We start from the raw sequence: 27622 nt of genomic DNA, 5'->3' as shown, positions 1-27622 counted from the left end.
GGCACCAACAACAGCAGCAGCTACATTCAAAGTTCTTCGCTTATGTGATGCCTGATTATGACCATCTCTAAATGCGTTTGCTTCCCTGCCACGTAATTGCCTGATTAGAACTTTTGAACTATAAACTTTTATAGCTAATTTAAGAATTCTAAGGCTGCTGTGTTAAAACTTTTTGGTTCTACTGAAGTTGAGTGAAACTGCACTTGTACCGTCGGACATTGCAGAATTATCATTTGACTGACGGATGGATGTCATGACTGTGATCTCCCAAAGCATCAGATCACTTATTGAGTTAACTGTATCGAAGATTGTGACTTATTGTTTACTGTAAATATAATATGCATTGGGTGTATTTTCTTCCAAGGTTTAGAGATAGAATTTTGACTGACACTTGACATGACACTAATAATTGGGATTCAAAACTTTCCTTTAAGCCTGTGCACTGACACATTGTATCTTCTGTGTTTTGACAGCCCTAACACCCATGGATGTCAACATGGACCCAATGGAAAACGACGTTGCTGATGATGATAATTCAGGTAAAAAAAAGTCCCTCGTCTATACGTTGTATAAATGGGCAGATTGTTACCATAAAAACGACAGACTTTTCTCTTTTTGTTAATCATAAGGGTGCTCTCTTTCTACAGAAGGGCAGCAGAGCCAATCAGAAGGGGCAGACTCAAGTGTGAGGCCGTCCCTTTCTGAAGTGAAAAAGTCCTGGCGCTTCAGGAGGACAACCATTGCTAAACGGGAATTCTTAGATGAAGTTGGAGACCTAAGCCACAATCCTCCACCTGTCCGCAGAACCAGGGGGCGCAGATCCAACCAGACATCTCAGGCTCCGCAAGAAAGCCACACCACCCAGAGAGCTTCTCGTGCGACCACTAGTGTCATAGATGATCTCGAGTGGTCTGCACCATCCTCACCTGCGTCGGAGGAGAGCAAACCAGCCTCAGAAACTTCTGCAGGAGGGAGCCTCGACCCCAGTTTATGGCAAGATTTTGGGTCTGCCTTCCACACTGCCTTCTCATTGCTTGGTGGGGGTGAGGATTTGTCAATGGATATGCCCGAAGCAATGGCAATCCCTAAAACTTTGGAAGCTAATGATGTCATTGAGAGCCCTCCTCCACAGGTTACAGAACAAACTGAGGTGGCTGATGACGTAGAGTCTTCTGATGAGATGGAGATTTCGCAGCCTGTAGCTCATGACAACACGGCAGGAAAGGAAACTGATGATGTGGTCTTGATCTCTAGTCAAGAAGAGGACAGCGATGAAATGACTCTTGTACAGATCAAGGAGCAAATGGCAGCTAAAGGCAGGCAGGGCAACATGAGAGCTAGAGGGGGGAAAGGTGGAAGAGGAAAGGCCAGAGGGAGAGGCAGAGGAAGAGGAAGGGGAAGAGGTAGAGGAAGAGGCAGAGGGAGGGGTAGGGGAGTGGAGATTCTGTCGAGCATTGCCGACGATGAGGATGACGATGTTGATGTTGTGCTTGTTAATCCAGCGGAACAGCAGCTGCAAGAGGAGGAAAAAGCAAACGATTCGCATAGTCCGTCTGGAATAGTGATCTCACCTTTTCACTCTGATATCAGTCTGAGTCCTGCTCAGCGATCAAGCTCAGACTGTATAATCATAGACACAGATTTAGACCATGTTACTGACGTGACTCCTGGCCAGTATGATGATGCACCAGTGGAGGAGGAAGAGAAAAAGAAAGTTCATCAGAATGTAGAAGAGTATTCAGACATATCGGTCCCTGGTGGTCCTGACTCAAATAGTCTGTGCTGCATCTGTCGACAAAAACAGGACAAAAGGTAAATTTCATTTCTGGTAAAAAAAAAAAAAAAAAGTTCTCTTGGGCTTCAGAGGTTTGCATACCTCATCCATCTGTCAGTTTCAGTTGCTGTTAACCGTTTTCTTGGTTCACTGTTTCCAGATTCATGATCTACTGTGACAGTTGCCAGGACTGGTTCCATGGTGACTGCGTCAGTGTCAGTGCGACTCAGGGCCGTAAGATGGAGAAGAAAGGGCAAGAGTTCATCTGCCCCCGTTGCACTACACAGAGGCAGAGCCAACTCCAACCTGAACCTCAACTCCACACTCAGCCGGCGCCTGAGATGAGCTTTCCTGTATGCTTGACAACTCCTGGTGAAGAAGGAAAGGGGAAGGAGGAGCTGCATGCCCTCAAGGTAAGAGTTTTATTTTTATCGCCAGTGATCTCCACATTGCCGTATTTTCTCAGGATAAGCTAAGAGGAGTTTATCAACTTTTTTGCAGCAGCAGTAGTAGTCATTTATTTTAGAATGGTAAATATGTGAAGTAGGGCGGTTATATGCTCATCCCATAGGTGCAGGGCAATCAAAATCTAGCAGCACACTCAATACCACAAAGTTGAATAATTACAATGTTTGGAGCGGTCTTCATCTGGTTACCCTAAAGGTTTAAATATGTGTCAGTTCCTCACATCAGATATGAGAAAAATCTGCTATGTGCAATTACGTCCTTTAACTATGAGATTTTGCTATGAATTTGCATTTTACATATACCGGTAACTTACAGTTTTTGCTGTTCTGTATATTTTACAGTGCCTGTGTTTGTAACACGTCCCTCCTGGATCCATTACAAATTCAAAAATCATTTTACCACCGAATTGAAGCAAATTCTCTTGATGCTAGATATCGGCTAGCTGGGGCTTCATCTGATTGGAAAAATGTTGTGAAAGCATGACGTGGGTTTAGAACTCAAATGTTTGCATGCTGAGTAAAATCAATGAATTTATGTATCCTTTCAGACAGTCCTTTGCGATGTGTACATTGCAAATGCATTGACAATGATATTGCAATTCATTGTGAAGCTCTTCTTCCCAGTATTATATAATCCTAAATACTTATGGGACAACTTGCATGTCAGGAGTATTGTCTGTATGTCTGAAATGCAAGTATGGTTTCAGGAGGCTGTAGTGTTGGAGGAGGAGAAAGAGGAGGCGGTTCATGTGATGAAGTTGGAGCCTGAACCGGAGGCTGAGATGGAGACAGAGAGCTCTTTTCCTTTGTGTATTGGACCTGGATGCTCCAAACATGCCCTGCAGGACTCTGTTTACTGTGGCACAGACTGCATCCTTCAGCACGCTGCCTTCACTATGAAGTCTCTTTCTGGCCCTAAGGTGCCTAAATCTAAAGGGCGGGGAAGGGGAAAAGCTGCCGCTGCCAGACCCACAGCCAAGGTGAGTCATTTCAACAAGACAACTGAGAAATTGAGATAGAATTCCATGATATATTTTCTGGCTTGTTGCGTCTGATTTAATAGAAAAACTGAGTAAAAATGTAATCTTTACAATGTATAATCTTTGTTTTGACACCTATTTTCATCACAGGGTCAGAGGTCTGGTAGGATGTCAAAGAGGTTAGCAGAAAAGGCTGAGGAGAAAAACGAAGAGGAGGTGAAAGAAGAAGAAGAGGATGGAGGGCAGAAAGAGGCTGCATCTCCCTTAGTCTGCGACCCCTCAGAAGTGCAGGCCTCCCCCATACCATCATCTAAGTTTTACACAGCGTGTATGTACCACTCGCTACTCATACACACTCAAATCATACAGCAGTTCACACACCATGCACAAAGGGCCTCTCTAATCATTACAGAATCTCCTCCTTTGTATCCGGTCACTATGTAACACAATCATACACAAGCACACACACACACGGACACTTTCATACTCTCTCTGGGAAGACCGACAAGTAGCAGGGTTCAGCAGTGGGTAAGTATGTTCACTTCTTACAGTATTTATTGCTGATTGGGCACAAACAGTCATCACGAGCCTGGCTTCCTGTATCTGACAGGACCCATTCATTGAAACCAGAAACATAACTGGGTACTGCAACCCACAGCTGCAGTCTGTGTATTAGATGTGGGTAGGCAGGGTGTTGTGTTGCGTTTGTGAAACACTGCTCTGATGTAAAGCTCGTCTGACCTTTCAAAGGTCACTTGCACACTCAAAGGTTCCCACTGATGCCTTAGAGCAATGAAATCAGTCACTGACTGATGAACACGAGTAACACGGGTAAAAGGAAGACTCAACACATCGATGCTTTTGGCAACATGCTGTGAATATGGAATACGCTGCTACTCTTAAAGATTCTGATGAATACTTGAAAAGGTTTAGGTTGTGTATCTCACCATAAGGTGCTGTGCCCATAAAGCATACAACTTGTTTTCACATGTTGCGCTGAGAACCACGAGGAAGATACTCACATGCACCCTAAGTTAACATTTTTTTTTATTATATTCCTGCAACATTTTTTAAAGATTATTGAAAGACGGACTGCGCAAAAGACTCTTCACACAATTCATTTTCTCACACAACACACACACCAGAATCTGCAGTTTGGTTAATTTGTGCCTGAAAATCTCAACTCAGCTTTGTTTATGTAGCACCTTTTCATACAACTAAACATGCAGCTGAAAATGCTCCACAAAACAACAGACAGAAAATAACAGAAATTGATAGCAAAATAAATACCAAGAGATTAAAACAAGAGTTGAAATAATAAAACATTTAAGAACTGTAACTTACTATAAAATAGTAATTTATAAAACAAATTAAACAGTAAAAAAAGAAAGTATTTTCCATAAATGTATTTATTTTACGATAGTGGAAATGTAATTTTTACCAAATCACTTTGGTCTCATAGGATCATTATTATATATTTTTTAATGGGGATTAGTTGGAAAAGTTCTTGAACCAAAAATCAGAACAGCCCAAATAAGATTGTTGATTGACCTATACCATTTAAAAAAAAAAACAGAATAGGAGTGATCCTAACTTACTTTATAGCCAATAATAGATATTTTCTCAGACCTGCTTTACTGGTATGAAAGTATAACTTTATAAAAACAACCGCCTGACTCTGAATTACTGCTTAAAATTCCAAGGTAGTTTGATGCCTTTGAGCAAGGTGCACAACTTAAATCTCCCAGACTTCGTCAGTACACCTGTTGACATCTTGTATAATGATTTCATAGTGCTAAATTGTTTGCAAAGCACATCACCTGCTCAAAACTAGAGTTTTTTCACAATGCTTCGTCTTTTTAAACCAGGACTGCGATGTCCAATCCCAGTGTTTTTTTTACTAGACAACACAACCATAAGTAGTTGTGTACCTCTATCATTTTCTCTCATTCTCAACATTTTCCTGGCAGTCGCATACATTTTAAGTTTGTAAATCGAACCAATTGTTGCACTTAATGCATGAAATTAAGTGAATCTCACATGCATACACCATTGGACAGTTTAAAACCTTACTTGTTGTTGGGTCTTGCTTAGCAACAATGCATGTCTGTGGTAAAACGCCACCATCACGTCTCTTAGTGCTGCAACTTACTGTGCCCAAAAATCAACACTCAACACACACAAACACCCTTGGATGAGTCATTGCACAGACACGACATCATCAGCTTGGATAGGATCCTGAATAAATAAGGACTGGACTGCTAGTTTGGATGCTGTGGAGGATTTGCCTTCTTGCTGCTCATGACGCAGTGAGGACTGGAGGATTCATCTGTGCTGATGCTAGAATGAGGTTCCACCTTGATAACACTGAATATGGAGACTCGTCAAAGTTCCAGGAAGATGATTTTGAAGTGTCATCTGACCACCTTCAGAAAAGTACTCCATTCCTCTAAGTGTCTGAGGAATGACTTCCTCGTCTGCAAATAAAGACGGCCCACAGTTCCCCACAAAGCATACAAACTCGAGAGATGGACGATTTAGTTACAAACCACAGGTGTTGTGCTTAAATAACCCTTCTATTTCATTTGAAGTGCCATTTAGGTTCCAAATAGAAGATAACAATCAAGACTCTAATATGAACCTGTAGCCCTTTACACTCGCATATGTACCAACATTTCCCTTCCAGTGAGAACGCTACATTGAGCAGCAGCAAACAAACTCATTCTTGTGGTTTCCTTGTGATCACTGACCTGGGGTCAGCTTCTACACATTTCCTCTAATTGCTCTTGACAAGTGCTGAATTTTCAAATGTGACGTACAGTATTTCACCTTGCATTCTCAAGTACACTAAACAAATAATCACAAGAATACCAAAGTGTGACCGACCCGATGGAATCATATTTTTTCAGTGTGCGAAGTAAGAAGATTTCAAAATAACTGATAAGGTTTATGGAAATATCAAGGGCACGTTTTTATTCTTCTTAAAACCTAAACATATAATATACCATCTTGACAAAACATGTTAGATATTTCTGAAGGCTGATGAAGGTGTCAAAATCAAGCTCGACTCCCCACACATGCACACGCAACATGTGGGTGAAGTTATGTTAGAAAAACAATGCTGTATTAGAGTCTCTTTGGTTGAAAGAGAGACAATGGATTCTCTTCTAAGTTTGGTCTAACATGGTTATTAGACTTAATTCTCCTAACTTACACTTTAACTCTTGAACACTAATAAGTCATGTTGATACAAACTATTCAACACAGGTTTTGTTTGGTAACATGTATGTCAGTGGAAAGGCTTGCAGGGAAATAGTCTTCCATTTAATGTATATTTTGAGACTAAGAAGTTGGAACAAAAACTACAGGATTGTCAACAGTGACTTGAAATGTTTTACCAAATCGTGGTTGTGGCAGAAGTTTCAGAGATCAGAACCCAAGTATTGTATGTTCAACTGTTCAGAACATTTTAATATTATAGTGGTGGGGGTATTTCTTCTGCAGTTGTTCATTGTTGATATCGTTGGACAGACTGGATTATCTTAGATTTCTTCAGCCGAGATCATACAGAACAGTATGTTATGTCATGTTAACAGTCTCAGTTATATTCTTTTATGAGGTACAGCCTACAAATTCATTTCCATTTAGGTATACTTCTAATAGGCTAAAAATAAGACATTACAGTCAGAAATACACATTTCTTCAGCCTCAGCAAATCATATTTCCTTTTCAGCTCACAACATACACTTGGCTCCTATCCAGGTATAGATCTGCTGCTATGAGGTGTCTTACACATATGCATTACAGCTACACAGACATAAAAGATTTCCATTGCGTTGTAGACAGATTTAAAATATGTCCACAAAATTACCAAAATGAATTAATATATATGAAAATAAATACTAACACTGGCCCTTTCTCAAACTCATATCGAGTAGCTTCAGGGGCAAGGAGGAGGGTGTGAATGATTGAATTCAGTTTGACCATAGTTGCGAGGATCAAGACATCTAGATGTAAGGAACTTTAATAAGTCTTTTAAATAATGATAGCAACGACAAATCTAACAACATTTAGATAAATATAAAAGTCACAACTGGAAAAGCTACACACATTTCTGAAACAAGAACTCTACTAACAGTTGTTTTGCAATCCGTCCATGGTGATAATCCATAGCAACGATCTTTTGAAACCTCATGGTCGAGCCTCTGAACATGCTGCTGTGAGGTCATGACCAAGCTGCTTCCTTTCAGCCGGCAGACTTCAAGTCTCCAGCTGTTGTGTCACAGGGCGTCACTCCCAACAGTCACAGTGAGGATGAGGAGGGCTTGGATGAATCAGGCTCTTGATGAGTGGATTTTCTCATTCTGGATATCAAAGTACGCCAAGCGAACCTCAGTGGAAAAAGTGGAAATGATGGTTTTGGTGCATCACAATATTATTGATCAGGACATCGGCAAATCGACAACTGTGTGTCACAAACAGCCTTAAAGACCTTCAATCATAAGCTTCAACTTAGATTTTTGACTTTTGTATCTTTGCAAAACTTGACTTAAAAAAACGCCCAACAGAATACAGCGTAAACAGAATACAAAGATTTGGTTCAAGTTTTGGTAAAGAAGATCAGTGTGATGAGAAGTGTGAGGAATGGGTCTTGTTTGATCTCATACTTAAGCCTTTTACTTTGTCTAACATCTTTCTTTCTAACACTCACATGCTTGGGGATGAAGTTTCAGTCAGTGCTGATTACGTGTTAGGTTGCCTACATGGTTTTTATAACCAACAACAACTGACCACACATCAAGTCACAAAGCATCAAAGGGCAAGTACTTCTTTTGAAGTCTAATTAAGGCTCAGCATTGTTGGGCATTTTGTGAACTTATTCAGACAGTCTCATTGAGATCATTATCTATTTTTCAAGCAACATTTGTGGACATGGAATACACCATGACAAGCATCTATGCATCAGGCAGTATCTGAATATTCTTAAGTCACTTTACATAGTATTACCACTGATAAGCATGTGCTTATTGGTATTATTCCCTAAAGTTAGTCTTCCACCGGCGGACTCTCATGGAATACCAACAGTAACAAGTGGCTTTATGCGACTCCATTTTACCTTTTCAAAATATTCTATTCATGAAATCCAGTGACTAAACATGCCCACGTTTGTCGAGGTTTCACGTTCCAATTCGGCCCTCAGACCATAAGGGCCTTAAGTCACCAGCGTCCCTTCAACAAAAATGTGCAACATTTGTCAAACTGCTGTCCAACATTGCTGTGAAATTGGCTTGAGTATTAGAAACCTTAAAGGATTGCAGACACAAAACAGATGACCAAGTTCCAGAAATACACTGGATCTTCCATCTTCTACCATTGATGTCTAATGTGTACTCCTTTATTTTTTGGGCATTTTTGGTGAATTTATCAAACCCATTTCAGAGATGCAACAAAGGTCCCCTTCTGGACCTTTACAGGGGGTGTTGCAGTTCAGGGTTGCCTCTTAAATTCCTATTGTCATATGGGCAACAGGGAGATTGTGATTGGAAAGGCCACTTCATTTCACCAGGGAAACTACAAGAACAGTATCTCTGGAGAGTAGTATCTCGTTCATTCACAACAAGTGAGCCTCTCCGTGTTAAACTCTCCATATGAAAAGAAGCAACATTATGTGTGTATAAATGCATAATGTATTTTCTTTTTAACAAAAATGACTCATTTGAGCAAATGTGTGTGTTCCTTCTTCTCTTATCTGGACTCTGTGGGATTTGCTGCTGCTGCATAGCGCTGTTTCTTTCTACTACATTGCCTTCCCTCTATTCCTTAGTTGAAATTGGATCGTCTGTAAGCGTGAAACTTGAGTCTTGTCCTGCATCACGCAACACAACGGCTATAATTGAGAGGAGATGCATTACATCATGAAAACCTATTTGATCAAGTCTGAGAGGTCTCTACTGAGAGCTGTTTTCACCCTAAACTTTTCTGGCCAATGAGAACTAATTTTACCGAAAAACATGATGCTAGCTGGGCACAATGCTGGCTTTGTTTGTACAACTTACAGATGACTTATCCACTCTTACGAAAGGGTTTAAATGTGAAAACATCTACCCCTAAGTAAACCTTTTTCTGAACAATGCATTAAATGGGATGTGAAAACATGTACTTTGTGATGCCCTTTTGGCCTTGAACTCTTGGCAGTGGCACAATATGTGTAATTGACTTTAGGTCTGCAACTAACGATAACACTGAATTTTTTTTATTGTAATACAAGAGCAAAGAAACCAGAAATTATTCACATCTAGAGATTTATGACTTTTATGACTTAAAATGTTCACAATGATAAATACGTTAAAAAAAAGACAACTAATTGATCTATAGTTGCAGCCCTTACTAAATCATTCTTGATCGAAACATTTCTATCTCAGTGCAAATTGGAACCTTTCCAAGTTTCAAGGATGCACTCTGTTCTGTTTAGTTTGCTTCAGTGTGATCTCAGGACATTGTGTAATGGTCATTGGAAAGGCTTGTGATTTCTGTTAAATGGGGGTGGTGTCAGGGGAAACAGATAAGCAGTTTTTTTTGGTTAGTTCTGAGAACTGTTCTTAGAAAGAATTTAATATCTGAGCTGAGCAGAGGCAATGCCATCAGAGGTACTGCAAACAAAGTTTTTTTTTTTAGCCAATATCCTTTTTTTTTTTCTGCTGCCGCTGTTTGTTTCTTCTATTAAACTTGTTACCCTTTCACCATCAGATCCCCTCTAAGATTGTGTTTCCCCTCACATTTCAAGAGTCAAATCATGTCAGTATCTCAGCTTTTATTTGCAAAACACAAGCGCCCTCTACTGGCCAAACTTCTTTTCTGCAACCAAATCGACTGACTCTCCCTTGCTTTGGACAATTAGACATTATTTTCTATTTTTAATTTTTGTCTCCTGTCCATCTTTCCATTTTTTTCTGTGAATATATGATTGATTGATTGATTGATATAACTTTATTGTCAGACGTCGTCTGAAATTTGTCTTGTATCACAGCAGCTCCATTTGCAACATTAAAATTAAGACAAGATACAAAGATACAAACATTTGACACAACATTCAAACACCAAACAAACATTCAGAGGCCTTTCTTTGCTCGGGGATTCAGCTCCATATTCAATTTTAGAATTGAATTGTGAACACAAGAGTGTTTCAGTCTAACCTTCTTGAAACGTGGGTGGGAATATAATGCAAGTTTTCTCCAGCAACACATTTTTGTGGTTCTAGTGGTAATTAATTCAAGATAAATCATATAGATGCACAGCTATATGAAAACATAGCCACTTGAACACCATTTAACAAGCCATACAATCAGGAGTGCTAATTTAGTGATTCAAGAACACTCATTTGGTCCTTAAGAGTGGGATTCACGATTATTGTATCTGCTATCACACTATATTATGTGGTGTTTTTCAGATATCTTTACTGTCAACCTCAGGGGATATTTCCTGTGATCACAGGCATGTCATACTTTGGGATAGCCCCTTTTTGTTGACTGAATGCAAGTTCTTTAGTGAGCTGTCTGAAGGACTCGACAAAAACCACATTTGAAGAATTTAGGGATTATGAAAATTAAGGATTTCCCAAATATTTGCCGACTGACACATTAAAAGTAATTTGCAGTTGAAGACAACATGTATAATTTTGAAATGATGCTTGTTTCCCCTCCTGGTGGGAGTTTAATGTGAAGATTGATACCACTCTCAAATCTGTCTGGTGAATAAATGACCCGTAACCAAGCGCCAGATAGCTACGTATGTTCATAGGTCACTGCACTCTGCCAAGTAGTGTCTCACACTGTTTTAATGACTACTTGTCTTTTTTCAAATTCATTTTAGTACACATTTAATAAACCGACCATAAAATCACAAATGTTACAATTACATGGACCAAAGAGACACATCTGGGGTCAAAGGGCAATGTTCCAATGGTCATACAGCATGCCATGTGGCCATTTCCTATAAACTCTGAAGCATATCTCTTATTTGTATCATTTTTAGTGCTTTTATTGTGTAAGGGAAACATTTTGTGGAATAAAATTAAAGATTTAAATGTAGAAAAAATTCCAGGGCCCTTAAATATATAACAGAAGGATAAACAGATTTCTAAAGTTTAATCCCTTTACATGACAGCCTAGGTTACACTAACAGTGTATGTGAATAACAAGTGGCGGTAGAGATCCATGATTGCAACTACTTTCATAGTATTCACAGGGTGAATTACCTTTTTTAGTCAAACAATCTGAAACACAAAATAGTGATCTTGAAGTTTTAAATTAGTTTGTGTTAATGTCAGAAACGGTACAAAGGCTACCTTTTGCCAATTATTATGGTCATGTCATATTAGAGAAAAAGATCAAGGTCGTAGCAATGACTGAATTTCCCTCCCAACAAAATTTCCAGGAAGGAATAAAAGCCACCTAAGATGTCTTTTGAACTGTACACTAGGGGTAATAAAAGCAGAATTAAGGCCATTTATGAAATAAAATAGGGATAGAGACAACAGGGAAGGGGTTCTATAAAAAAGATGAAGAGTACAGGGAAAAACAAAAACTGGGGTTTTGGGGTAATTTTTCTGGTTATTATTGATCTCTATACTCTATCTCTGCACTATCACTACAGATACAAATTGAACTGAAGCAGTGTTGAATGACAGACTACGAGTATAGTAATATCACAGACATGAACTCTTAGCAAATGACCTGATTCATGTTAAAGTTAAGTACTTTGAATATTAAGTAACGAGTAAAACTGGAGGATAGTTGATCAGTCTGAAAGCAATAAAGTGTAAGCGTCTCTAATGTTCGGACTGATAAAGTGGTTCTAGATTTAACATGTTTGTCTCGTGCCAGGTAGCGTAATCCATAAAAATCTTTCATTACATAATGGTTTAAATATGTGGTAGTATTAATCTGAGCTTTAGTTAACAGGATGTAACAATAAGTGAATTGAAATGTAGTAAATATATGTTGTAAATAACATCATTTGGAAATACCATTACTAGTCAAGTACCTTAGTATTGTAGGCCTGCCAAAATACAGTATTTGAGTAAATATACTTAGATCCCCCCACTGACTCGGGAGTAAATCTATTATTTTCTCACCACTGCATTAAGGCCATAATGTACTTTATCCACAGACGATCTGCTCATCTCATTAAATAAGAAAACAACTGTTGTGTTCATTCGAGAGGTCAATTGTCAGTATTTTTCATAGCTACAGATGGATCGCAACAGAGAAAGGCTTTGATAATGTCGTGATGTGAGGCTTCTTCAAAACTCCTCAGCCTTTACAAAACACAGAGCCGGATCCCCTGGAGTCGAGATGCTCTGGTTGGTGGTGATGGAGTTAAGCCAGCGGGTGGTTGATGGAAACTCTCAGCTGAAGCTCTGGAGGCAATGATGCTGATGGGGAGCGGTGGGTTGCACAGTAGTTGGTCTGAATGACAGAATCACTGAAATATTTTTGAAGAACAGCATCATAGGCCAAGTGGCTAGATAGACTGTGTGACGTCAGAATGGTGAATGTAGAGACAGAAGGTTACAGTAGGAGGAGCCAACTGAAAATCAACCGCAGAGGAATAGGGCAAATGTTCCCTGAAAATTCACAAATACCCTCAATAAAAAAAATACAGCATGATGTCTTATCATGATCTGAATAATTAGATATTGTCCTGATCTACCAGTATGCACTGTTGATACATTGATATTCACAAGTGCTTTAAGAATAGGGTTGAGATGAACCTTGTGTTAACAATGACATTGAAAGAATGCTTTATACCTTAAAAAACAACCAACCACTGTTTCCTCCTCACTTTGACACACACCGCCACAGAGACACACACACACACACACACAAACTCACAAAAAAATCAATAAATAATATTTTCAATCTCAAACACATTGATGCAGAAAGGACTCCTTTGCATGTGTGTTCCTTCCTTCTTCCTTTATCGATTATTAGTGTACTTAAATAATGGTGACATATGCCCTTCACAGTTACTCAAAATGACATCTTCGCTTCCAACGATCTTAACCTCAATATCAAATAACACAGGGGTGCCAGTTGGCCTAGCGGTTAGTTTGGATGCCCAATTTACAGTGTGAGGCTGTTGTCCTCGAAGCGGGCGGCCCTGGTTCAAGTCCACTCTTTGACTCCTCTGTCTTCACTCTCTCTCTCTCCTCCTGGTTTTGTACTCTATCCACTGTCCTATCTGAATAAAGGCATGAAAGCCCAAAAATAAACCTAATTAGAAAGAAAATAAATTAAGGATAAATAATTATCGAAATACTGGTTTCTAATTATTATTATTTTTTCAATAGATGTTTCAGCTGTGCTTTAACTTCTAGATAGATGGATATAATTTCATTGGCCCAGTGGGACATTTGCCCTGAATTACACAATGCTCTGATTCAGTAAAGACACAACAATACATTCATATATTGATTGCACGTCAATTTAAATCATCATAATGTAATAATAATGAAAAATCACAATGAACAAAGAGCAAGTACAGCTACACATAAATACACAATACAACCTAAGTGGTGTTGAGGGTTTAAATGGACATGAGGAAATAGGAATGGGGGGGGAACATGAGTTTCTTTGTGCCTGTCTGATAATAGTTGGTCTGGAGGATTGGGTGTTGATGGACTCCCATGATTTTCAATGGTTGTTACTTTGAGTCTGTTGATTTGGGCCTTAGATTGAGGAGTCAAATTTACAAACCGTGCAGAGTTACCATATCGAAGAAGGCTTTAACTTCTGTGTCAGAGAAATGAAGCTGCACTTTCCGGGTCACATTAAAGGGTCTGTGTCTTCTCAGGAAGTGCAGCCTCTGTCCATGTTAGTACATCTTAAGTTGTAAAGTAACCAGTGACTACAGGATAAAATGACAATTCTCTTCTTATGTTTTCTCAAAATAGATAATGACCTCCAGTGTGTGCATGAGTAAATATACGTTCCACCAATGCCTAAGGGATTCCATGCAGAGAACCACTGTAATAGTTATGTTAAGCACCTGCAACATGCAAATTCAGAGTAAAGTTCTTATTATCACCTACAAAGCCCTCCATAACCTGGCTCTAAGCTCCTCCACGGGCAAACTCCCACCCCAACTCTCAGGTCTGCTGTCGCAAACCTCCTGCCCCCCCTTCGGTCCTGGGGAGATGGGGCCTTCTCTATTGCTGCTCCCACCCTCTGGAATCCCTCCCACAAAGCATTAGAGACTCCCACTCACTCGCCACCTTCAAGAAATCCCTAAAAACTCGACTCTGCAACATCGCCTACAACCACTAACAAACTGAACTCTCATCCTCCCTCTCTAAGATTGTTTCTTCTTTGTATCATTTTGTTTTGTTGTTGTTCTTTGTTAAGCTCCTTTGAGTACTCAGAAAAGTCTAACAAGTCTAAAGTATTATTATAATAAAGGCTTTGTGGTATCTCCATAGTGAAGTCAACATGATGGTTGGCATGTCCTATTGTTCGGCCAGGAAGAACTGTAATACGTCATCCATTTAGTGCAAACTTAGTACATTATGAACATGCAGTGTTTACCCTACCATTATATTAGGGGGGCGTTTTTAAATCAATATCAGATTTAGAACAAGAAGCAATGTTGATGTAAATGTTGCCTTGTTGTTTGTCTTGGGACATGGTAGTTTATGTGACAGCTAAGAGTTCTATTATTGGTTATTCACAAAATGCCCGTCTATTCTATTTTAACAGCTAAAGAAGAAAGTAAACCGGTGGAGGCTGACAGCAAGGCTGAAACTCTTTCAACACAATCTCCAGAGAACATCTCCACAGATGCCCCTCCAACCTCTGAGCCTGCTACTCAGCAAGCCCCACCACAGAACCAATCTCAAGAGAAAACGCAGGAGCAGCAAAAGGACTCAATGAACAGTGGGATGTCTAAGCAGAAATCTGTAGAATCCATTCCCTGTAAACTTACCAACCCAGTAGAATCAGTTCTGTGTAAACCAACCAGCCAAGCAAAAACTAATCTGTCAAGAGCCACACAATCTCCATCAACCTCAGCTCCCAGACATCATGGAACAGGGGCCCTTATGGTCAGTAAGACCACATATGTCATACCAAAGAAGCAGTCTGGACCCCAGCCTCAATCTAGTCAAGGGTGCCCTTCAGTCCCTGGCCAAAAGCCTTCATCAGCCCCCTCCCTGCTGAACGAAACCAGAAATTTGCTGGTGCCACCTGCACCAAGTGCTCCCTCCTCCAGACCCCCTCAGCCCAACAACCAGGTCAGACAGAGCATCCAGCGCTCCCTCACCAGCATCCTGCTCAAAAGGTGAGCACTATTTTACAAGCTTGTATGAAAACGTGAGTTTGAGATTTTTGATGATGCAAAGTCTTCGCATATACACAAACTTTACTCTTGATGAATCATACTGTGTAAATAAAAACCAAGCCCCACGAAAAGTTCAAGTTATGGTTGGAGAAGCCAGAAAAGTGACTACCAAAACCTAAAAGCATGTATTGCAACAGAATGGACATGCTCTGATAGACATTGCAAAAACACTAATCTCTCTAAATAATGGAAAGAGGATTCAACAAATTCTTCATTCATTTCACTACAGGGTTTTTATTATTACAGTGGGTCCTATCCAGATTGCATGCTTGATATTTGACTGCACTTTGGAAGTTGTTTTATCCACAAATCCAAAATATTTTAATAAACTCTTAGGTATCTTCAAATAAAGACATTATTTCCCTAAAATTAAACTTAATTGTTCTGGCTTTTGCATTTTCATAGAAATCAGGTGTATAAAATGCATCTCTCAGTTATAGCGCCACTGCACAATTAATTCAATGACGAACTGTGTTTCCTTTTCCTTTCAGGGTATGTGACTGTGAGGATTTGGAGATGTCTGAAAGTGAAGTGGCAAAGCTTGTCGCAAGCATTGAGATGGAGATGTTTGACATATTTCGCAACACAGACAGCAAATACATGAACAAGTACAGAACCATAATGTTCAACCTGAAAGACCCAAAAAACAAGGTTTGTTCAATGTTTATTCATCCCATATCTGTTGTGTGAATGTAATTCCTTCCACAAGTTTCAATAGTGCTTTCACTTGTGCAGAAACTTGTGAAGTGACTTTTTAAATCATTTATACTATCATCAAATTCACTGTCGACTCATGGCTTCTTGTAGGGCTTGTTGTTTCATGTTGTACATGGCGAGATCACTCCCTTCAGACTGGTCAGGATGAGCCAGAAGGATATGCAGGCTGTCAAAGCATCAGAGCCAAGTCAAAAAGCAGCAACAGAGGTAAAGAATAAAAGTTAATAAAACTAGAACAAAATCGATGAAGTCGTTAAAAGGCCCTTCAATGGTGTTTTGGTGTTTGTGTTGCAAGTCATTCATCTACTGCTTGTGTGTTCCAGGTGAACGATGCAGCTGCGAAAGCAGCGAGTTTACTGCAGAAGCCTGAGGCAGTAAAGGTTGATTTGCCTAGTCTGAATCCCGCCAGACCAATTAAAAGCAGGGTGTGTACTATCTACATTGTGTTCACTTGATGGAACTTATATGGTCATTCAATTTTCTCTGTTGCTTTATATTAACATTTCTTTCAGTGGCTTTAGTTGTTATGATGTCTTTACAAGTTAAGTCATATTGTCTGTGTGTATATAAAATAGGTTGCCACCCAGGACCAAAAGAAAAGTCTTCCTGCTCCTTCTTTCAAGGCCAGAGTAAGCCAGCCAAGCCAGGGCAGCGCAGCACCAGATGTTCTTGCCTGTATGCTTAAGGACACAACATCAGAACACAAAGCTCACCTCTTTGACTTGAAATGCAAGATATGTACTGGTGAGTTAAAAAATATATATATATTGGCTTCGCAATACCAAGAATACAGTATTATACAATCAGTGTTATTGGTTATCAAAGTAGATTGTTATTCTTGTTTGAAGGCCAAATACTAGCTGGAGAAGATGCAGAACCTGCGAAGAAAAAACCCAAGGTTACTGAAACAAGAGATAAATATGATAACCCTCGGAGACAGTCTGCAGGAGATGACTCCCCGCTGATGGCTCCACCTGACTCACCTGACATGGATTCTCCAACATCATCCCTAATTGATCCTTCCTCCCGCCTTATCATTGACACTACAGCACTGACTATAGTAGAGTCTCCTGCCTCCCCCATAATGGATTCTCCGGCTTCCCCAACTTTAGAGTCACCAGCTTCCCCTGTCATGGACTCTCCTGCATCCCCAACTCCAGAAACTTCTAAAGCTTCCATACCAAAGAGGGCATATACACCAGTTGTGATTCCAGCTGTCTCCACAGTAACCATAACGAGAAGGGACCCCCGCACTGCTGCAGGCAGATTCAATCCCTCATCTAGTCCCATTAACACAACCCCAAACCAATCAGCTCCTTATGCTCCTTTTAAAGAGATACAATCTACATTGCCCTCAGCACCAGCCTCTTCAACACCACCAAAGAAGAAATTACCTAAATCTATCTTGATGAAACCAACTTCCTCAGCAGATCCGAGACTCTATGGCACATCTTCAAGGTATGTAAAGATCTGTGTAAATATAGAGAGCATTTAATTAAGGTTTTTCAATTTAATTGTCTTTTGGTTTACATTAATACTTTTGATGTCTTGTGTGAAGCACTTTGAATTACCGGTACCTTGTTGCTGAAATGTGCTATATAAATATACTTGCCTTACATTTGAGCAGAAGTAGCATTAGCATTATTTTTTTTTTTTTGTGGTTATTGTTTTAGGATGATGACATCTGAATCTCCAGCTGATGGTGAGACTGCTAAGTTTTTGGCTAAGGAAGACATAGTGTGGAAAGGATTCCTAAACATGCTCACTGTAGCAAAGTTTGTCACCAAGGCATATCTGGTTTCAGGACCTGCTGAAAACCTAAAAGCGGTATGTAACTACAACAGATTTTATTCACAGAGCTGTATCAAAAAGATTCGTCATAATTGTTAGTTGGTTTGACAAAAGTATGAAGATTGAATTATTTTTGTGTAGGATCTACCGGACACCATTCAAATCGGAGGACGAATCCTGCCTGAAACTGTGTGGGACTATGTTGCAAAACTTAAGACCTCTGTTACAAAGGCAAGTACTAGATACAACATTTCTTTAAGTGTCTCATACAATATTATTGAAAATGAATTACTTATTTCCATCTTATTGTTTGTTCTTTGCTGTTTAGGAGTTATGCGTGATCCGGTTTCACCCTGCAACAGAGGAGGAGGAGGTGGCATATGTCTCCCTGTTTTCCTATTTTAGCAGCAGAGGACGTTTTGGTGTGGTTTCTAATATAAGCCGTTCAATCAAAGATGTATACCTCGTCCCACTCAGTGCAAAGGAATCAATTCCATCCATACTACAACCTTTTGAAGGACCAGGTATGATAATGCTTCGACTACGCTTAATAGTCTTTTAACAAACATAGATTTTTGGGTTAAGAGAAACAACTATAATATAGCCACAGACAGAGTAGCTGATATTCAGACAGTGGCCTAAGAGTTTTGAGCAAAGCCGCTTTACATTGACAGGGCCCAGAGAATAGGATGTTGCAACCTGATACAACTTGCAGTTAGCAAGATTATGAAAACATTTATATAATTTACTTTATAAATATATAGTTCAATTGTGCTTTGATTCCGTCTTGCATGTATATAGTGTGCCTGAATCAGAGATTCTCAGCTTTCTATTGTTTTTGATAAATAAACAAAATGTCTCCGCTTTTATGAAACATCCAGTACTAACACCAGTACAACAATAAGTTATGTAAATATTTTTTTTTTACACTGCTGACCAAATTCTTAGTTAAGTATTTTGAGAAGTTGAAACTGGTAGCCAAGTGTCAGTTTATCTCAATTCTTTTATTTTTCATAGGACTTGAAAAAAACCGACCTAATCTCATTCTGGGTCTGGCTATCATTCAGAAGACAAAACGTCCAGGGAACTTGCCTCTGGAAATTGAGGAGAAGCGACCAAAAGTTCAGATGTCCAAAGACCCTATGTGGATCCCAAAACCTCCTGTCCTCTATGGTTCTGACAAATTGGAGATATTCCAACCTTACGATCCAGAAACTCCTGCAACCACCACCCCTCCCAGTTCTCCACCTTGCCCTGACTCCCCATCAGGATCCTCCTCTTCTGGCTCAGTCACCATACCATCCCCTTTGACATCCATTACAACAAAGCCTCCTGTTGCGACATCAGCCTCTGTCACTGCCCCTCACTCCTCTAGTAGCCTATCTGACAAGGATCTTTCAACAGTATCCAGTGATGCAACCCCTCTTCAGACTATCTTGAAGACTTTGTTCAACAATAAGAAAACAGACTCATCTGATGGAAGTTCTACAAAAACAGTTAATGTAAAAAAGGTTCCAGTGTTTTCTCAGGTGTCTAGATCAATAGTGGACCCAATTGTCCAACAGTATGGACAGAAATCTAAAGTTAAAGAAATTGAAGAGGAGGAAAATGACTTTGACCGACCCTATGACCCAGAAGAGGAGTATGAACCAGCTAAGGGATTTGGAATGCTTCCTTCAGAGATCATACAAAAAAATAAGGGAGATGGCCCTGCAGCATCAAACTTTGTAGATGATGGTGTGGCCTATGATCCAGAGGATGAGACAATCTTCGCAGATTTTCATAGTGATACTGTAACAAACCTTCCTGTTCCACCCCCCCCTCTTTTAATTCAAACATCAGTTTCTTCATCATTACCATCTTCCACTCTGCCCGAAGTTACAACCTCTACATCCACTCCAGCACAAACGTCTGTCCCCACTGGAGTCACAGAGCACCTTCCTATAGGCACTGTGGTTGTCTCAGCTGCAACACTAACCGAACAACAGCGGATGCTTGAGGAATTAAATAAACAGATTGAAGAGCAAAAACGTCAATTGAAGGAGCAGGAAGAAGCATTACGCCAACAGAGAGAGGCTGTGGGTATGTTCATGGCTCACTTTTCTGTTTCTGATTCTCTTATGTCTCCCCCGTCAAAGTCTTTGCCTCTTAACCAGCTGTCATCTCTGCAGAGCAGTTTAAAGCAAACAGAGTCAAGACCTTCGGAATCAACAAACAAGAATAGCCACCTTACTGAGACTGTGGACAGCTCAAATGTGGATTCACAATCTGTTAAGGTAGAAGACACAACTGCTTCCCCTTACTTAAAAAATGATACAGATAGTATTACAGAGCAATCTGAAACACAGGAACATGTTAAGGAAAGTGACAAGTATTCCTCTGCTGGAGAGATTGAAGATTCTGATGTAGCGTATGATCCTGAGGATGAATCACTTTTCAATGAAATTCAAGAGGATGTATTTCATGTTGGGACTCGTGATTCATCTTTGGCTAGAACAGAGCATAGTACCAGTCGCAAGAGCAGTCCAATGAATAACCAAAGCAGAAAGCGGAGGCTATCACCAAAGAGGCGCAGTCATCGTGAAAGAGACAGAAATAAAAGTCCTTCAAGAAGATCACAGAGGCGTTCTCCTTCTCATTCCCGTAGGCACCGAGCGAGAGATAGACACAGAAGAAGTGAAAGGGAGAGGTCAGGTCATAGAGCTAGAGACCAGTCTGAACGCCAGGGTCACCATCGTAGAGAGCGGACCGCTTCTCGACATTCTCGTGGACATAGGAGATCCCCATCTTCTCAGAGAAAAAAAGATTCTGAGTCCCCTTTAGCAAAACAGCATAGAGAACATTCCCCTCAAGTCTTTGCGAAGTCAGAACATTTAACTGTTCCGTGTACTGATCCAGACACTTCTGACTCTGTTGCTGGACAGTTTGTTGAGAGTAACACATCATCATGTTTGTCACTAACTGTAAAGAAAGACCCTGATGGACATCAGTTAAAAGGTAATCTTACTGAGAGCCTTGATATAGAACACAAAGTTCTTCACAATGTGAAGCTTGAGATTGTAGAGCCATCAGAACCCCTAAAACATTCCATCATTGACCATGATGACATAGGTCGTAGTTCTTCTACGGAGTTTGATAAACCCTCTAAACATGAAACTCTACTCTATGACAAAATTGACAGTACAATTCCATTAAGAGAGATTGATCCGCCCATTCGAGATTCTCCTGAGAGCCCAGATCCAGAGCCACAATTTTTTAAGCCTAGCAGCAAAGAGCAAAGCGGATCTGCTCTAATTGAGGAAATCAGAGATCCTATGACATATAACAGTGTCTCAGTGCCATCTGTTAAAGTTGAAAATAATTGTCTGTCTATCAGTGGGCATGGATCATTTTCCAATGCACTGGGGCTTACTCCAATATCAGCTGTTTTACATTTCGATTGTACAGCTCAAAATTTTAATTGTCCAGTTAAAGATGAAGAAATGATAGAGGCAGAAAAGCAAATACAAGGGGACAGCTTGGGTTTCAATTTTCCAGTAACACTGCATCAAGTGGAAGGACATTCAAATCAAGCTACAGGCTCAGATATTCAGAGCTCAGAACCAATCATGGACCCTATGATAAAGTTTCCAGAATTGAGATTTCCAGGGCCTGACATGAATGGTCCAGGCATGCAAAATACTAGAAATGTTGATTTCCAACAACCCAATACTGATAGCATCATTCCAGGAACAAGTATGCAAGGTTTTGGCATGAGGGGTTTGGTGCAAGATAATGAAAGTTCTAGTATGCATGGCTTGAATACAAAAGAAAAAGGACTGAGTTCTCATTTAAGACACAGTGGAACTGAAATGAGAAGACACATGTCTATAGCAGCAGCTACAAATTTAGATAAGGGTAGATCAGGCATACAGAATCAGATGAGAGATCCAGATCCAAGTCCATCTTTAAGGTTCTCAGAAAGAGAAAGTGGTAGGTCCAATATGTCCTGCACTGAACAAGACAGTAAAGGGTATAGAGAACATTTAAATCGGCCAAAGTCCGATGTTAATTCTGAAATAGGAATGCATGGCACCGACATGAGAGAACCAGAAACTATACTTAAAAACATTGGAGAATTAAGTCCAAACAGGAGAGAATCAGACACGCAAGGAAGAAATCCACAGGGTCAATGGCTAGAGGAGAGAAATGAACAAATGATTCAAGAAAATAGAGGTCCAATGAAAAACAATACTAATTCAGATTGGAGAGGTCCAGGCCCTGATATGAGGGGTCAAACAGGTCAAGATAAAGGTCAGAGTCTGCATATGAGGGGTCCGGACTGGAATGATCCAGGAACAGACAGGAGAGATGAATGGAGAGGACCAGAGAGGAGGGGATCAGGTCCAGTCAGAGTAGGGCAATTTATGCGAGATGAATGGAGAGTCGGGCCTGATTGGAGAGGTCTAAACACAGAGACCCAGGGGCATGACAGAAAAAGTGCAGTGAACCAAATTTTAAGAGAACCAGTGCCTGAAACGCATCCAAACACAGAGGGCCCCAGGTATGAAAGGAGACGACAAGTAGGTCCAGATTTCAAGAGACTATTGCCTGAAAGAAGAGGCCCAATTAATGACAATGTAGGACCTAGCATAAATAGTTCAGGAACTGACAATTTTCTTGGAACAAGTCTTGACAGCAGAGATCCAGCTATGGAAGGTCCTGGATTTAAAAGGGGAGAAGACGATTTTAGGGGACCATGGCCTGAAAAGAGAAGTTCAGATATGGTTAGTTTAGAGCCTGGCAGGAGGGGACCAATGGACCAAGATGTAAAGGCACAAAACCCTGGAAGTAGAGGTCAGACTAGGACTGATAGGCAACTACCTGGGCATCCAGATTTCAGTGAATCAATGCCTGAAAGTAAAGATCAATTTATCAAGGGTGTTAGGCCATCCAGGAGAGAACCTGGGGTCCAAGATTTCAGAGGATCAACCCTTGAAAGGAGAGGTCCCCCAATGGAGGGTCATGTAACTGATAGGAGAGGAACTGGAGGTCCTGATTTCAATTCAAGGCATGGGTCTGACATGCTGGAAGGTCAAGATTTCAGGGGTTCAGGGCCTGAAAGGAGAAGTTTATCCAGGGATTATCTTGGTCCTGACAGTAGAGGACCCAGAGGTGAAGACTTCAGAAGACCAAAGCATGAAAATAAATGTTCCCCTATGGAGGGTCCAAGGCATGACCCAAGGGGACCAGGAGGTCCAGATGTCAGAGGACCAGGACCTGAGAGGAGAGGTCCCTCTATGGAGGGCCCTGGGCATGACACAAGTGGACCTGTAATTCAAGATTTCAGAGGACCAGGTACTGAAAGGAGAGGACCCCCTATGCAGGGGCCAGGGCCTGACACGAGAGGAACGGGAGGTCCAGATTTCCGGGGACTGGGTCTTGAAAGGAGAAGTCTCCCTATGCAGGGCCCTGGGCCTCAAAGGGCAGGACCTGGAGGTCCAGATTTCAGGGGACCAGGTCCTGAAAGGAGAGGTCTCCCTATGGAAGGTCCTAGGCCTGACAGAGGAGGATCAGGAGATCCAGATTTCAGGGGACCAGATACTGAAAGGAGAGGTCCCCCTATGGAGGATCCTGGGCATGACACAAGAGGACCTAGAGGTCAAGATTTCAGGGGACCAGGTCCTGAAAGAAGAGGTCCCCCTATGCACGGCCCTGGGCCTGACAGGATAGAACCTGGAGGATCGGATCTCAGGGGACTAGGTCCTGAAATGAGAGGTCCCCCTATGGAGGGTCCTGGGCCTGTCCTAAGAGGTCCAGATTTCAGAGGACCAGTGCTGCAAAGAAGAAGTCCCTCAGTGGAGGGTCCTGGGCCTCACAGAAAAGGACCTGATGGTCCAGATCTCAGAGGAACAGGTCTCCAAAGGAGGGTCCACCCTATGGAAGGCCCTGGGCATGACCCAAGAGGCTCAGGAGGTTCAGATTTTAGAAGACCAGGGCCTGAAAGGAGAGTTCCCCCTATGGAGAGTCCATGGAATGACCAAAGAGAACCCGGTGGTCCAGATTTCAGAGGACCAGGGCCTGAAAGTAAAGGTCCCGCTATGCATGGTCCTATGCCTGATGGGATAGCAGCTGATTTTCCAGATTTCAGTGGAACAGGTCCTGAAAGGAGAGACCGCGCTATGGATCCCTGGATTGATAGGAGAGGAACTCTGGATCCAAATTTCAGAGGGGCAGGGTCTGAATGGAGGGGGCTGGCTATGGAGGGTCTGGAACCTGTCAGAAGGGATTCTGGAGGATCAAATTTCAATTTCCCAGAGCCTGACAGACTAAATACAGGATTTCATGGATTAATTGGTCCAGGTCATGAAAGACCTCACACCATGGAAAATCAAGAGCCTTGCCAGAGAGGACCAGTACTTCCAGATTTCCAGGCGATGGGGCCTGGCAGAAGAGGACCAGGAGGTCCACACTTAAGAGGTGCTGGCAATGAAAGGAGTAGTCATTCTATGCCAGGTCCTGGGTCAGACAGGAGAGGACCACTTATCGGGGTATCTGGGCCTGAAGGTCCAAAAATCAGGGGACCAGGGCTTCAGCATTCAGGTCGAAACACAGAGGGCCCAGGGCAACACATGAGAGGTCCAGATGGTCTTAACATCATGGGATCTGGGCCCCCTTTAAATATGGAAGGTCCAGAATCTGATTGTAAAGGTCAACACTTTAGAGGATTGAGGTATGACAGAGTTGGTATGGAGGGTCAAGGGCCAAGTACAAAAGGTCAAGACTTTAGAGGACCAGGACATCAATGTAGAGGTCCAGAAATTCAGGGCCTAGGACCTTATGGACAAGAAACAGCAAGCTTAGATTCCAGGGAACCTGGACTTGAGAAGACAGGCCTAGATATTACAGGCCCAGGGCCTGATTTGAGAATACCAGGTGGTCCTGACTTCAGAGACTCAGGCATTAGGCAGAAAGGCTCATATATCGAAGGCCTTGGGCCTAGAGATGAAAGGGGAAGGCCTTACTTTGGCGGATCAGAATCCATCCAAGATGGCCCAGGTGTAGAGGGCAAAGAAACTAGATCAGGACAAAACTTTAGGGGACGAGGGCCTGTAAGGAGAAGCTTGAGAGGATATAATGCAGATTTGAGTAAACAGGATGACAGATGGAAAGGGCCAAATTTCAGAGACTCCACCCCTGATTGGAAAAGCACAGACACAGAGCATCAATGGTCAGGTGAAGGAGGGCAAAATATGATGGCTTCAGGAAACGAAAGAGAAATTTCTGGTGATCACTGGAACGACAGGGGTCCTAGTCCAATACAAGAAGGCCGGAATGAGCAGGTTCAGGAATTTAACAGGCAAGGTCCTAGTAGGGAGTGGAGAGGCCCTGGAAGAAGGGGGCGAAGGCTCATGCAGGAAAGACCAAACATGCCATTTCCAGGCTCTTTAAGTAGGCCAGTAGATGATTGTAGTGATCCTGATCACAGTGGTCAAGGGCCTGTCCAGGATGACCCATTATGCCCAGGGCCTGGAAGGGGAAGACCTGGAAATGAATGGAGAGAGTCTTACAGAGGTGGTCATGGTGCAAACAGGGGGGATGCTAGTCCTTATTACAGAGGGGAAAGGCATCCATACAATAGAGAACAAGGCCATGATAGAAGAGGTCCAGACACAAGAGGAGCAAGATCAGATATAAGAAGGGATTCAGACATGGGGAATGACCATGTGGAGCTAGACTTCAGATCTGAGGCCCATAGGATGGGTCCAGACTTGATTAATTCATGTCAAAAAAGAGGATTTGAGTCTGAAGGTCTTGATAGAAGAGGCCTGGGAAGTCCAGATTTAATATACCCAGCGCCTGAAAATAGAAATTCAAACATTGAAGGTCCAGGAGCAAGTAGGAGGTTTTCAGAATACAGGGGGCGAGAATTTGAAAGACCAAGTGTATGCATGGAAAGCCCTGAAACAGGTAGACAGAGATTTGAGAATTATAAAAGGGAAAGAAAACATCGAGATATGAAAAGACAAAGCCTTGAAAGAACAGATTTGAGGGGGCCAGAACCTGAAGGTTCAGATATAAGACATGAGCCTGGGAGGTGGAATACAAACACTGAGGGCCCAGGGTTAGACCCAAGGAGATCTGATGCAGCTTCACCTCATTTCAATAGCCCTAGTCAGGGTCCTCGATTCCAAGGCCCTAGGGATCCACATTCTGCACCATACAATGGGCCACTTCTTGCATCTCAAAACATTGGAAGTAACACACGTCACAGTTTTGAAAAACTACCAAATCAGCAAGTAGCGAAACCCCAGAGACACAGAGTGGCCTTACTTCCAACTCCAACAGGTCTTGTACGTTTCCCAAATCGGACAATCAACAAGCCTGATATCTGCAGCCCAAAACAAAAACAAACAGTTCCCCCAACAGACAGGGAAAGTAATAGAATTAGGCAAGTGAGTTGTGAAAGCCAGTTGATCAAGGACAAAATATCTGTTGATAAAATAAGCACACCTGTAGATGGAGGCAGGGTGGATAAAGAAGGGGAAAATGAAACTAATAAACAGGGGGTTCATGGTTCTTGTGTTGAAACTAAAATCGATGAAAGTAAAAGCAGTGATACAAAATAAAAGCGGAGTTTCAGCCAAGTTAGAACATATGCACCCCTAAGGTCAGTTTGGCTGTTGTAAAAATTGTATAATATTTATTAGCATATCACACTGAATGTTATTGTCATGGGAAGTTGTTGGTTAAATTTCAACGTGATCTACTGGCTAAACCATGTGAAGGCTAAGTTGTTGATGATATGAAAATGCTCAGATATTTTTAGTTTATTATATTTTGGTTAGTCTTGTTACATTTGAGGTATTTTTTATTTGATTATTATGTAATGCCTCCTTTTGTTTGATTAATGCATCTACTTAATATGTGTTTTAGTTGGAATTAGTCAGAATTCTTTTGTACAGAAATGTATGGTTTTTGGTTATTTGTTTTTAACATAGCCATAGTGTCAGTACCAGTGGCCTTTATATGGCCTTTATGTTCTTCTGATTAAAATGGCAATGATTTTTTTTTTAAATATAAGAAGACAATAAAAAGAGACTTACCTTTTTAAAATAGTTTGTATCATGATTTTACCATCAGCATGTACATTCCTTGATAATTATGTGGGCAGCACTTAAATGTTTTTTTAAATTATTTTTTTAAATGAGGGCAGTGCCATCACCATTCTGATTTTGGAAATAAATCAAGGTTGGTAGAGGTGTGTATTCTCAGGTTGGCATAACAAAACTTCTTTCAAGAAAACAACCTTCAATTGGGGGACAATAGGGACATTAAAACTGGTTTCCAGGTTGTCTTATATCAGTCAAAATTAATAAATGTAACTATCTGAATAGTGACAAGTCACTACAAATAATGTTACTTAGGTTGAAGAACAGCAAGAACGATGTACTTAAAAGTTGATATTCTAAAAAGAAGACATGCTGTTATTGATATGTTAACACTCGTTTTAAGAA

General features: G+C 41.1%; 1 protein-coding gene across 1 annotated transcript; it reads left to right on the top strand.

The window, feature by feature from the left end:
- The first annotated feature begins 224 nt into the window (after nucleotides 1-224).
- LOC132989564 (death-inducer obliterator 1-like) lies at nucleotides 225-20948 on the top strand. The gene is made up of 14 exons (XM_061057258.1): nucleotides 225-539; nucleotides 648-1812; nucleotides 1935-2187; nucleotides 2949-3221; nucleotides 3372-3549; nucleotides 14978-15557; nucleotides 16109-16268; nucleotides 16425-16541; nucleotides 16658-16759; nucleotides 16910-17078; nucleotides 17183-17792; nucleotides 18008-18161; nucleotides 18267-18360; nucleotides 20773-20948. Exons 1-14 carry the CDS (start codon nucleotides 485-487, stop codon nucleotides 20946-20948), a joined length of 4086 nt encoding a protein of 1361 aa, XP_060913241.1. The 5' UTR covers nucleotides 225-484.
- The last annotated feature ends 6674 nt before the right edge of the window (nucleotides 20949-27622 follow it).

Source organism: Labrus mixtus, chromosome 15 (genome assembly GCF_963584025.1).
Source record: "Labrus mixtus chromosome 15, fLabMix1.1, whole genome shotgun sequence".
NCBI classification, from domain to species: domain Eukaryota; kingdom Metazoa; phylum Chordata; class Actinopteri; order Labriformes; family Labridae; genus Labrus; species Labrus mixtus.
Note: the sequence above shows the minus strand (reverse complement) of the source record. Positions and strands in the feature narration are given on the sequence as shown.